A 13946-nucleotide genomic window follows, 5' to 3' on the forward strand; every position below is an offset into this window, starting at 1 on the left:
GATCTTTCTCACCTAGTGCATTGCCGCCATCAAGGTCCAAAGGTGGCCATACACAGGCTGATAAAAGCTGCCGACAGACTGTGTCGGCAGCTTATTGGCCCGTGTATGGGGCCCCCCGACGGGCTTCACCGATCGAGATCTGACCGAAAGTCGGTCAGATCTCGATCGGATGGGACAAAAAATCCCGTCGGATCGCGGCTGCATATATTCGTTGATGCGGTCCCGCGATCCGTTGTTAGGATCCAATCGTTGGGCCCTAGGGCCCATGATCGGATCAGCCCGATATTGCCCACCTCAAGGTGGGCATATTGGAGGGAGATCTGCTCGTTTGGCAACATCGCCAAACAAGCGGATCTCTCCATGTATGGCCACCTTAAGTCTAGGAGTCTGAAGAAGCTGTAAAGGAGCCTTGGGTAATATAAGTAAAATGGTGGCATGGCACACAGTAAAGTAGATCCCCAGATCAGTGCAATTTTTTCCAAACATCAGGATCAGTTTGGGAGAAAAAGTTGCATTTAATACAGTTAGGTGGGTGCCTAACATATTGGCACCCCCAGTGTATTATCCATTGCTTGTCCTTTCAATGATTTCTTCAGGCACTTTAATCTTTGTGTTTTTAGAAGCCTGCAAATGAAGACTTGAAGTGCCCAAAGCCGTCACTAATAGCATTTAAAGGCTATGCTGGGACTGCCCACCCAAAGTAGTCTTGTGTTCCATTACGGCTATGCTGGGACTGACCACCCAAAGTAGTCTTGTGTTCCATTACATAAAGCCAAGAATGTGGAAGAGATATTTGGTAGTTATCCCTGATCCCTACTCATGCTACCAAGTCTATTAAAATGCAGTCAGATACTGGATTTACAAAAGGGAGTGTGGTTCTCTTTGTAGGGTACAGTAAAGATGTATATGGTTGGTGATTTGGCTGGACATTACCATATATTCACCCACTAATCAGATAAATATGTAACACATGTGGAAAAGCCCTTATCACAACATAAATAAACCTTTAAAATAAATGCATGCAAAATTGATGAAAGGGCTAATATAAAAATGTACATTGATTATTTATTTATTTCAAATTCCAAGATATTAAACGATATATGTACTGTTAACATGAATTAATTTTGTTATAACCGCGCCACCTGCTGGCCATTTTCCGACCATTCTGAACACAAAGGGGTAAATTTATCAAAGAGTGAAGTTCCGCCACTAGAGTGAAATTCCGCAGCTCTCAATTCATTTCTATGGGATTTTGAAAGGCGTATTTATCAATGGGGGAAAGTGAAAGTTCACCCTTTGATAAATACGCCTATAAAAATCCCGTAGAAATGAATGGAGAGTGGCGGAATTTCACTCTAGTGGCAGAACTTCACTATTAACTTCACTCTTTGATAAATATACCCCCAGGCAGTCAAAGAAGTTATCACTAGAAAGAAAAAGGCTGCTCTGATGTTCTTCAGCTTAGGAAAAAAGAAGAAAAAAAAACTAGAAACCTTTCTCACATCTTTTCTAACCAGAAGAACCAGCCCTCATTCTTTCTCCTGACAACTTCCTTGACTACTTGGTGTTTAAAAAGGATCGGAAAATGACCAGCAGATGACGCTGTTATAAAGAAATCATTCATGTTACAGAACATGTATCCTTTAATATCTTGGAATTAAAAAAATAAACAAATGTACATTGCAAAAGTGCTTTGAATAGCCCCACCTCATCAATTTTACCTTCACTTACTTTAACGATTTACTTATCCTTTAGCTTAAATACCAGACAAGTCCCTTGTGGAAATTAGGGGTAGCAAACACATGGCCAGATACACAACCAGCTGACATATATTTTGGATCATTGAACCTCCAAAGTTAAATGGATAACATTAATATAAGCTCTCCCTAAAAACAAAGAACAGAGCTATCAGCACCTTTGCATATTTTAATTTTTAAATAATTAAAAAAAATGTTTTTTTAAGAATGATTATTTTATAGTTTTAGTTCAGCACCTTTTTTTTGTGCAAGGCATGTTTTAAGGCTGTCGGCTTTTATATAAAATAGAGGCCTTTTGCGTGAATGATCCATTTGAAAAGTACATGGTCCTAATACTTTCGATATCATGAAGTGTTCAAGAGCAGTGACCACAAGGCCCAGCACGATGGTCTACTCGAATGTTCATATGCTGGCCTCCTTTCTGATAAAGTTTATCATCAAACCTCTGAGCTGTCAGTGCTATATCCCCGAGAGGGCATCATAGGCTCGTTGCTTCCAGACTCTCTTCCATCCTCTTTCTTTTTTGATTTCTGCTTGCGTTTCATTAATACAATAATAATAGCAATTAAGCAAATAGCCAGTAGTAATATAGCAGCAATGATGACTACGATGGTGACCACGTTGACCTCAGTATCTTTATGGTTGAGTTCCCTAGGGATGATCCCCTCAAGAGTCACTTCTTTCTGAGGGATCTGTTTCTTGCTATTGCGTTCCAAGGCAATGTGCTGAATGTTGGTTCCTCTGTTGTTATCCATGCCTATTTCCTGAGCGATTGCTGGGGCTTCATCAACATCTCTTTTCTTACGATTAGTGATGGAAGATCCAGAATGGACAGCAGAAGCAAGAGAATGGTATTGATACTCAACACTTCTTTTACCAATCCCTCTGTTGGCATTTTCTTTAGATCTCACTGTATAGATCATGTGTATGTACCACTCCCGACCCAAAGAGACCTGGATGGACAAGGAAAAGCTTTTAGTGATGATGAACTTAATGAGGATCAGGCCACTGTAGCTCAGTGACTCCTGTGCTGCAAAACCATTAGAAATTCAAACTATAGCACAGGTTTAGAGCAGTGATCCCAAACAAGTGGGTCATGAGCAACATGCTCCTCGTCAACCCGTTGGATGTTGCTCCCAGTGGCTTCAAAGCAGGTGCTTATTTTTAAATTCCTGGCTTGGATGCAACTTTTAATTGCATAAAAACCAGGTGTACTGCTAAACAGAGCCTCCTGTAGGCTGCGAGTCCACATAGGGCCTACTAAATGGCCAATCACCATGAACATGTTTCATGCGAGTGTTGTTCCCTAACTCTTTTTACATCTAAATAATGGTCATGGGTAAAAAAGGTTGGGAACCCCTGGGGTAGAGCATCAAAATCACTAAAGAAGACATTTAAAAGACAAAAAACATTATTTCATCATAGGGGATGCCTACCTTAAAATCCATCGGAAGATAAACAAGAGAGAAAATTATCAGCTTTATGGTTGCTAGATGTCACTTACCTGAAATAGAGGGGTTGAGTCTACTTTAAAACCATCTGAACCAGGCTGCCGGACCAGTGGTAGAGCTTCAGGGTCATCAACAGCAAGCTTTGCATTGAAATTCACGTTGCCAAACTTAGAAGCTTGTGTTTCGGGCTGAGCTTTATCCTGAGCATCAAGAATAAAAAAAAGATAAGAAGAGAAGATAAATTGCAGGTGCGATTTTCGTTCAGAATATCCAATTGACCACAAGAAGAACCCGAGAAAGTTAAAACTGTTCATGGTGGAAACATATTTCATTTTATGAAAGAAAAAGTGAAATACAATACTGAAAAGTGAAATACAGTACTAACCAAGATCTTAAAACGATACAAGAGTGATGTAGAGTCTGCAAGGCAGCCATACTCATTGTTGTCTGGGCTATACTTTGGAACGTATCCATCAGCCCCTGTGCATAGGAAAACCTTCTCAATGCTGCAGTGAAATGAATTCCCCAAGTTCTGCACAGGATCCACCATCACACGGCCATAAATGATATCCCCTGGGGAAGGGAGAAACAGTACCAATTATTTATCTAATTAATTGACTCAGCAGAAGCTAAAAACAGAGAAATAAGACATTTCACAAGTATTTATTTCATGATTTAGTGGTAATTGATCTTCTTGTCAGTACAGAGAGCTGGGTGAAATATTATATGTGCCTGAGGCTATACTACTTAGCCCATCGCCCCACCACTCACTGCAAGAAAAAGCCTGGACCTAAAGACACTCTGTCTGCTCTCAGTTCCTGCTGGTGATTCGTCACCCTCTAAAGTTTTGCCCCCACACACTTAGCTGATTCTACCTCCTCCCCATGCAATTAGGGTGGGAACTATGGGCAAGACTAGGCAGAATAGGTATGTGGCCATGTCCCATAGAGTCCATTTTAAGCAAATGAATGCCTTGTACTTGTTGGTAACTAAAGGTGGCCATACACGGAGAGATCCGCTCGTTTGATGATGTCGCCAAACGAGCGGATCTCCCCCCGATATGCCCACCTTGAGGTGGGCAATATCGGGCTGATCCCAACAATGCCTTATGGGCGGTCGAATCGCGGGACCGCATCAACGAACAGATGCGCCCGCGATCCGACGGGATTTTTAGTCCCTTCCGATTGAGATCTGGCTGACTTTCGGCCAGATCTCGATCGGGGAAGCCAGTCGGGGGGCCCCATACATGGGCCAATAAACTGCTGACTCGGTCTATCGGCAGCTTTTATCGGCCCCCGTATGGCCACCTTTAGTTGCATTAATCCATATTGGTGGTAAAACAAACCTGTAGGCTTTTTAAACATCTGTTAAATGCCTTGTAATAGACTTAATTTAAAGTGGTCTAAATTATAAAAATACCTTTGCTGAAAAGTCGGGGTATCAAGAATACCTGATTGCCTGTATAATGGTATACTGCACCATATAAGCCATATTTTAGTATCTTTTCTATCACAGAGAATATGGCAACATTTTTACCAATAAATCCAAAGTAGATTATTGTACCTTCCAAAAATGCGATATCACTTTCCTGTCCAAATCCCATCGATCCATCGGAGAGCCAGAGAACTTTCTTAGATAGAAGTAACATCTGTGTATTCAAACTAAACTCCGTAGCCACTGGGTCGCTGACCTGGGTAACGGATGACAGTGTGACATTGGATGGCAACCAGTTCTATGCATTTACATAGACCCCAGCCTACCGTATATTACATTCTAGTACCTACAGAGCATTGATACATGCTACATACTGGAAGAAGCAAGTGAAAATGCCAAAAATGCAAGGCATCTCATCCCTCTGATGACAGTAAAATGACCATTTGCTTTACCTTTATATATTTATATCTATTCATGCTGGTTTTGCAAGGGGCAAAAGAGTGAGCCCCCTAGTGCACATCTATGAAGCAATTGCATCCAAGTGTATGCTGCTCTTTGCACGGAGTGCTGGATTAAAAATGCTGTGGTCTGTGCAAAGAGCAAAACCAGGAGGTACACTCCTCCTTTGTGGCTTTCCTTTGTACTTTGCATGCTGCATTCGGGTTTGCAAATGAGCAAGAGTGTATTTGGAAGTATTTGGAATGGGCGTGGGACAATACTTGAAATACTGGACTTCTTTTTCAGCACAAACATGGCAGTTCTAGCGCATAACTCCAGAAATCAGTACCAGAATATATAACAAATGGAAGAGAAAACCCCTTATTTGTGCAAAGCCTTAAAGGCAGAAGGGGAGTCGTTTAGAACTACCATACCTGCTGGAATCTGATATCGATATCGAAGGATATTGGCTCGCGAGGGTTACACACAACAGGCAAACTGTATTCTTGATAAGGAGCAGTAGTACAAGGGATGAGCTTCACTGTGTATGTTCCTGAGTAGTCCCGGACCTATAGAATAAACACAACATTAGATCTTTGCTTACACTTTAATCTGGTCGTATAATTACGTTGGTTCAGCATATATTAGTGTTTGTATTACCAAGATACCCAGACTTTGCCCATTAGCCTTTTGGATGAGGATCATTTTAATTCATCTTTTGAGAGTGATGAAGAATAAATATCCCCATACTAATGTTCCCTCTAAGCTGTACAATTGTGCTTGCACCAGAGCACAATACAAAACATATAATTTAGTGCTTATTCTGAGCAGCCTCGCTGAACACAACAAATACAAATTCTCTGGTAAGCATTTTTAAAAGTATGCACTAAAGATTTTCATTGCACATATAGTTAGAGAAAGCATTTGCCTAACCCAATATCATGGGTTAGGCAAAGGCCAAGCACACCCAAGGATTAATATTCTTTAATCCATGCCAAACTGACAGATTGTGATGTGATCAGTTACCTCCTGCCCATCCATCCATGTTACCCAAATGCAAAAGAACAAATGAACGAAGCATAGATAATGGACAGATAGATGATAGATAAATAGATAGATGATAGATAGAGAGATAGAATATATAGATGATAGATAGATGGTAGACAGGTAGACAGATGATGGATATATAGATAAAGATGATAGACAGATGATAGACAGATAGATGTTAGATACATATTTGATAGACAGAGGATAGATATATAGCTAAAGATGATCCACAGTTGATCAGTGAGATAGATAGAAAAAGATGATAGACAGATGATAGACATATAGATAGACAGATAGATAGGTATAGATGATAGATGATAAAGATGAAAGATAGATGATATATGATAGATAAAGATGATAGATAGATGATATATAAAGATGATAGACAGATGATAGCTACAGGTGCAGTAAAACAGATGTAAATATGTACTGTACTTACTGCAAAATCCGAGACAAAGGTCCACTGTTGCATTGGCTGATTAAATGAAGGCTCATTCCGTACCAGGCTGAGAGTAAAAGTCAGTTCTGGATGATCAGCCGACATGATCATGGAACTCAGTGAAGATGCTAGAAGAAATAGGAGGAATAACTAGATATTACTGGGCACCACACAAATTATTTTCCAGTCCCCCAAAATGTCTAGAGGTTGACTTGTTTTATAAATATTTATTTAAATTGGTATATATGAATTAGGGCCTCATAGGGCCCCTATACCTCCTGGGCCAACCAGCAGCCACAGGGTCTGCTTCCTCTGAAGTTACACCCCTCGTTTTACCTTTTGTTTTGTATGTGACCAAAGAGAACCAGCTAAGAATTCTCCCTTACTTGAAACTTAGCAAATGCCTGTGTCTTGTGTCGGTATTCCAATAATAAACTATTTTATCTCCATACCTTCCAGCTGTCCTACTTTTCATTAGGTAGTCCCAATTGAAAAGGATAAATAGCTAAATCTAAGATGGAATGTGCTGCTACAGTATGTCTTCTGTCTAATGTATCTACTATATTCCCACCGTGGATACAACCTCAGATGCTGAACAACCAACAATCCCACTGATATTGCTTCTCCGTTCAATCTTAGACCCAAATCAGTAAGGCTCGTTTATATATATATATATATATATATATATATATATATATATATATATATATATATATATATATATATTATATGTAATAATACACAAAAGCCATGAATATCTTGTAAATTATATCCTTATAAACGGTGAGTTCTGATGTCATCAGTTATAAACGGTGAGTTCTGATTTCATTTCTGTCACGACTCACTGAAACTTGTGTATTATAATAAATAAAGTACCCCCTGTTGCAAAATATGAGAATATTATAAGTTACCTCTGAGTTCCATGACCTGTATAAAAACACGAGGCCTTCGGTCATGAAACTCCTCGGTAACTTATAATATCCTTATAATTTACAAGAGGGGGTACTTTATTCAATATATATATATATATATATATATATATATATATATATATATATATATATATATATATATATATATTTGTGTATGTGTATATATATATACACATACACAAATACAAGAGGTCCTCTGCACTCAACCCACATGACTTGGGGCAGCTGGGAAATTGACAATATGTCTAGCCCCATGTCAGATTTCAAAATTGAATATAAAAAAATCTGTTTGCTCTTTTGAGAAATGGATTTCAGTGCAGAATTCTGCTGGAGCAGCACTATTAACTGATTCATCTTGAATTTTTTTTTTTTCCCCATGACAGTATCCCTTTAAGAAGCAGTTGAGTAACAATAGGTTCTCCTTAAAGGGTTGGTTCGCCTTTATGTTAAGTTTTAGTATGTTATAAAAAAAAAACTTATTCTTATCAAATTCTCAATTGGCCTTCATTTTTTCATTTTTCAGTTTTTTAATTATTTGCCTTCTTCTCTTGACTCTTTCCAGCTTTCAAATGGGAGTCATTGACCACATCTAAAAACAAATTCTCTGGAAAGCTACAAAGGTATTGTATTGTTGCTACTTTTTATTACTCATCTTTCTATTCAGGCCTCTTCTATTTATCATATTCCAGTCTCTTATTCAAATCAATACACGGTTGCTAAGGTAATTTGGACCCTAGCAATCAGATTGCTGAAATAGCAAACTGGAGAGTTGCTGAATAAAAAGCTGAATAACTCAAAAACCACAAATAATAAAAAATGAAAACCAATTGCAAATTGTCTCAGAATATCACTCTTCACACCATAATAAAAGTTTATTTAAATGTGAACAACCCCTTTAGCTTTGTTGTATAAATATAAGAAGAGAAGGGTGCTAAGAATATGTATAATTTAAGGGAAGGAAGGCTTTAGGGGGCTGGTAAAATGGCATTTTAATTAAAACAAGTATGTGTTTTGAGGTCAGACATCCTCATTATTCATTGGAAAACCAAACACAAGTTACATGCCTTTAGCTTTGATGTCTGTATTGTAAATGGAGCAAGAACTCTGCTAACATTTGCAGGCTGTTTAAAACTGTGTGTAGGAGGGGTGGGTGTGCTGAGAAGTATAGTTGCACTACTAACTGCATCATGTTAGGAATGGAGAAATGAGAATTAGAACAAATATACAGAGGAAACTTGCACTTCTATAGTGAGCATATTATTGTATTGTTTATTGGTAGGGACGCACCAAATCCACTATTTTGGATTCGGCCGAACCCCGAATCCATCGCAAAAGATTCGGTCGAATACCGAAATGAATCCGAATCCTAATTTGCATATGCAAATTAGGGGTAGGAAGGGGAAAAATGTTTTACTTCCTTGTTTTGTGACAAAAAGTCACGCAATTTCCCACCCGTCCCTAATTTGCATATGCAAATTAGGATTCGGATTCGGTTTGGCCAGGCAGAAGGATTCGGCCAAATCCGAATCCTGCTGAAAAAGGCCGAATCCTGGCCGAATCACGAACCGAATCCTGGATTCGGTGCATCCCTATTTATTGGTGAGAAATATAATGCAGTATAGGCTGCTCAGCATTGTCACTGTGCTCTATTTGTTGCTATTAATTCATGTTAAGATTTATTTTTGTACAGAAAATGATTTTTTTTTCAATTTCATCAAAAACTTAAATCAGATGAAACATCCTTACCTGAGTGTGACATTACAAAGAGACCGTAGAACCGAGCTTCTGTTTTAAAGTTGACAACCAAACGCCCCTGTTCGTTAATTCGCATACTAGTCGGGTACAGGGAGCCTGAAAAGAAGAAAAAATAATAATCGTGTAGTGTCCATCAAATCGTACACAGGACATACTCACAAGCCTGCCACTGACAAACACTTGGATGATCTATTAGGAGAACTAAATACAAATTGAAATAAAGAATGTACCATTATTTTGAATTCAAGACTCTAAGGGGGTTATTTACTAAACTCTGAATGCAAAAATCAAAATTTTTTTTTAAAAATTAAAAAATTCTGGATGGAAAAGTCAGAATCTGAAAATCCGTCATCTCAGACCTGTCGAGGTTGCATATAAGTCAATGGGAGAAGTCCCAATGATTTTTTTATGTGCGCTGGGTTTCGTGCAATACCCCAAAGTTTTCAGAGTTTTCGGGTGAAAATGACAGAAAAAACCTGAAAATTGCAAAATCGGATGAAAAAGTTGAAAAATTTGTGAAAATCAGATTTTTTTTGCGCAAAGTATATTTTCGGGAAAATTTAATAATAAATAAGCGTAAAAAAATCAGAGCGGATTTGATCGGAGTATACAGCAGAAAATACTGAAATAAATTCGAACTTTTGATAAATAACCCCCTAAATGTATGAGGCTAGGAGTGGACATGATCTGACATCAATAATTTCATTATCATTAATTCTCTCTTGCCTGTGCTTATGGGAATAAGCGTAACAAAGTTAGGGCAAAACTAAATTAAGGAACTTCTGATTAAATTTTTCGCCAGACATGGATGTGCAGCAAAATTTTGCACCTGCGAATATTTTAATGTAACTGCAAAAAACGCCCATTGACTCAATTTATGTAGCAACAAAAAAGTTGCAGTGAAAAAAGTCCATTGACTGCAATGTATTTTTCTCGCAAAATTGTCGCTGCAAAAAAAAAACACCCTTCGAATTCAATGTATTTTGCGTAGCAAAACTTGCTGCAAAAAAATGCCCAATGGGGTCAATGTATGTTGCGTGAAAAGACACGCCTAAAAAATGCTGATTGACTTCAACCCGTGTGCAAATTTTTTTTACTAATTTTCCTGCAGTTTCTCCAATTTTTAAGAGGCACATACTCTCATCACTACTTCTGGTCCATTTTGTTTGCCTTAAAACTCAAACTTCATACTTCAAATTTCATAGCCCTCCAGTTCGTTTTGCTGAAATTTAAATTTTTCTGTTTTTTTTTTCCTCTTTAGTTCATGAGCCTTGATTAGCTGAGTACAATAATGAAGGTTTTGCTAAATTAAAAAAGCGCCTGTTGCCTTAAATATTTTCCCCCACCAAAGGTGAGGGCTGATAGAGCAATCCAGTTTGTAGTAGTAGTTTTTTTTTTTAAATGGCCTTGCCAGTGAGCGGCCATGTTCTGCAGAGCGCAAGCGCATAATGAGCAATGTGGCATTCGTTTATTATGGCCCAACATGGCCACTCGAACCGGGAGTCCCCTCCTGGTATTGGTGTCCTAGCGCTAGCAAGGGGCCATTTTTAAAGAAAAACTACTACTACACCAACCGGAATGTGGGCTCTATCATCTGTATTATGGTGGGGGAAAATATTTTATTATAACAGGTGCCCTTTAACACATAATCCCTGTGTAGGAACAACAAGATTTGGGAAACTATGACTGGTCAGTAATACACAACAGACAACAGGAGCATCATAGTGCCTGTAGTTTGGGTGAAATTTGGGGTGAATCTTATTGTACCCTCCTTGAAAGAAAAAAACTCATCCTAAAGGTAATTTAGGGCAAGATTTCAAGTGAACACCTAAGGGAAATTATTACACCATTTGAGAATTCACAAAAATTCCAGTTTTTGACCTTTATCTATACAAGCAATTCAAATGACAAAAAATTGGCAGATAAAACCCAATTATTTTTTGAGATTATTTTTGAACTACTTTTTACATACTCTTTGAAGATTAATGGAACAAAGCAATTCCTGTTGCCAATTGGGTTTCCTTCTTTCTTTTCTCTTTTTTCTATTGCAGTTTTTCGAAAATGGATAAATCCTGTCTTTCATTTTCTGTCCTATATATGCCTGGTGGGTGATTAATTCAACAGTATTTTCATATATCTGTAATCTTGCTAATAGGGGAGGCAATGCTAAACCACAAAAGGGGGATCTCAGAAAGTCTGAATATGAGTCATTTGTGCAATCTCATAACTATGAGTTATTCCAGTTTTTTTTCTACTTCGAATAAACTCAAATGTCTGCTTATTTATTAGACAATCCAAATATAAAACTGAATACAATCATGGAAGAAAACGCAAACACCTCGAATTTGTGAGTTTGCGAGCTCAAAAAAACTCAAGTTCAAAAAATGGCTTGAGTTTTGCATAGGACAACTCCAATTGACTTCTACATAAAGCTGCAAGCTTTTAGATGATAACGTTTTACATTCGCGGTTTTCAAGTTTCTTTTGTGCTTAATAAATATGATTGAATTTGCGATTTTTGTGCAAAAAAATCATATCGTGGCAAAAATTTGAATTGAACATTGATAAACCATCCAGGAATTCAAAAAGGTGGATTAACTAGACGAAATTTGAAGGGGCACTGACTATGCTGGGGACATTGAGGAAATGCACAATTGAAACAAGTATTCGTGTACTGGTAAGGTTTGGTTACATTTGTTCTTAGCTAGCATTATACTCTGTAAAGGAGCTCATTTACTAATAGAAAACTAATGTCGACCAATCAGAGACCTCCTTTCAGTATTCAACCTGTAGTCAGCTGAAAGTAATTACTGACTGGCTGTTCTTCTCACCTTGGAGTTCTGCTTCTGGAGGGCTGCCAATACCGTCCTTCCACAAGATGGCAGTGTCGTACACAAACGTCAGGCGCAGTTCCGAGTGCAGATCAAAGTGCTGCCAGCCGCCAATGCCCACGGGTGAGTGAAACACATAGGACACGTGTAGGGGGACTCTCAGGGTTACGTAGGACTGAACAAGGTTTAGGACCTTTAGAGAAAGAGAAAAAAATGTGTTTACGTCATTAGTGGCACTGACTTGGCATCACAATAAATTCACCAAAGTTGTCAACAAATGAACAAATCATTTTGACTGCAAGGGGCACATTTATCAAGGGTCAAATTGGCCAAATTCGATAGTCGAACTTTTCTTTTTGAATTTTTCTGGCCGTCGAATTTAAATCGTTCGATCGATCGTAGAAATCGTAGAACGATTTAGACTTTTTAAAACTTAGCCAAATTTTGGCTATAGGTTCTAGGAGGTCCCCATAGGCTAACATAGCAATTCGGCAGGTTTAAGGTGGCGAAGTGTCGAGGTTTTTTAAAGAGACAGTACTTCGATTTTCGAATGGTCGAATATTCAAAGTATTTTCAATTCGAATCTAAGTCGAATTTGGTCCAAGTACCCGAAAATTACTTCGAAATTTGAAAATTCACTTTGACCCTTAGTAAATAGGCCCCCAAATGTAATCTACAAAAAATCGCGAACTGAAAGCAAATGTTCCGATTGTTTGGGAGTGTAGCGTAAGCATAGTCTACACTGCCTCCCATAGACAGGTGGACTGTTATTACAGATAAAGAGGATGTATGAGAGTCTGTATATACCGTATATACAGAATATAATGCTAGCTAAGAACTAATGTGTCTACAGGCTGTTTATCACATTGTGTCCTTGTCAATTCAATGGGATTATCTGATGTTCTGCCCACAGCCTGACAGTCATCAGTTGCCTGATTTGATTTCCCCCCCTACATAAGCAAGAGATATAAGGCATAGTCACTGTTCACCTTGGGGCACAAAAAGGCACCCCTGTCATTCTAGCAGAAATGCATTTTGTAAAGCTTGAAGTTATCTTTTCAGAAAAAATTATTGCTGTATTTTGCAAGAAGGTTATGCCACACATGAACACTAGGTGGCAATGTTCAATGCAGTACATAGGCTCAAGGTGGGAAATGGGCTAAACATCTGTTATTATTTTATACACAAGATTCTAGGCTTGCCTCTAGTCTGCTAAAAGCAACATGTATTGGATGCTGATCAAGCAGGTGCTGCACTTGTGCCACGTTCCCTTCAACTCATCTGATGACCGGCTGTGCATTTAGATTTAGAACAAATATTAACAGTAAAAGGCTTGCAGTTTTCAGCACTGGATCACGAGGCCAGTAAAGGAAATCAGCTGCTCTCCGGTGCTGACGCATTCAATAGAAGCAGACTCTTTGGAGACTCGGCTGGTTTGTTGGGCTTTGTTGATAATACAGGACAGGTGCAGAGTATATATACTATAGATAGATATCAGTGGAAGAGTTCTGTCCACAACTTCTGATAGGAAGGCAAACTTTCCTTTCTGGGGAGTCTAAAATTATGCTGTTCTATGTCCCCAAAATATGGTGGTGCAGCTGTCACCTTGTACCACTTGGGTCCTAAATTCAATTCCAGACAGGACAATATCAGAGTTAATATGTTCTCCCCGTGTCTAAACGGCAGCTGCTGTTCCAGTCATTTGGGCTGTTGGCTGTGGAACAGTAATGGATTGAAATGTTTTTTGGACAGGGCCCTCTTTACCTCTTGTATAGGTTATTGGTTGTATTTTCCTATGTAATCTGTATGTTCAATGCACACACTTATTTATTGTACAGCGCTGTGGAACATGTTGGCGCTTTA

The 13946-nt window shown here is 38.6% G+C and overlaps 1 protein-coding gene across 2 annotated transcripts in view; it reads right to left on the bottom strand.

The window, feature by feature from the left end:
• Positions 1-1311: 1311 nt before the first annotated feature.
• The window catches only part of frem2.L (FRAS1 related extracellular matrix protein 2 L homeolog), a 133712-nt gene continuing 121077 nt past the window's right edge, over positions 1312-13946 (bottom strand). The window contains exons 17-24 of one of the 2 annotated variants that reach the window (XM_018247633.2): positions 12084-12276; positions 9245-9349; positions 6567-6694; positions 5515-5649; positions 4772-4898; positions 3594-3781; positions 3262-3408; positions 1312-2710 (exon numbers count right to left, since the gene is read on the bottom strand). In XM_018247633.2, coding sequence (XP_018103122.1) covers positions 2195-2710; positions 3262-3408; positions 3594-3781; positions 4772-4898; positions 5515-5649; positions 6567-6694; positions 9245-9349; positions 12084-12276 — 1539 coding nt within the window. In that variant the 3' untranslated portion in view covers positions 1312-2194. Of the gene's footprint in view, positions 2711-3261; positions 3409-3593; positions 3782-4771; positions 4899-5514; positions 5650-6566; positions 6695-9244; positions 9350-12083; positions 12277-13946 lie in introns of those variants that run through there. The other variant, XM_018247634.2, reaches the window with a different exon arrangement.

The sequence above is a fragment of the Xenopus laevis genome, chromosome 2L, assembly GCF_017654675.1.
Source record: "Xenopus laevis strain J_2021 chromosome 2L, Xenopus_laevis_v10.1, whole genome shotgun sequence".
NCBI lineage: Eukaryota > Metazoa > Chordata > Amphibia > Anura > Pipidae > Xenopus > Xenopus laevis.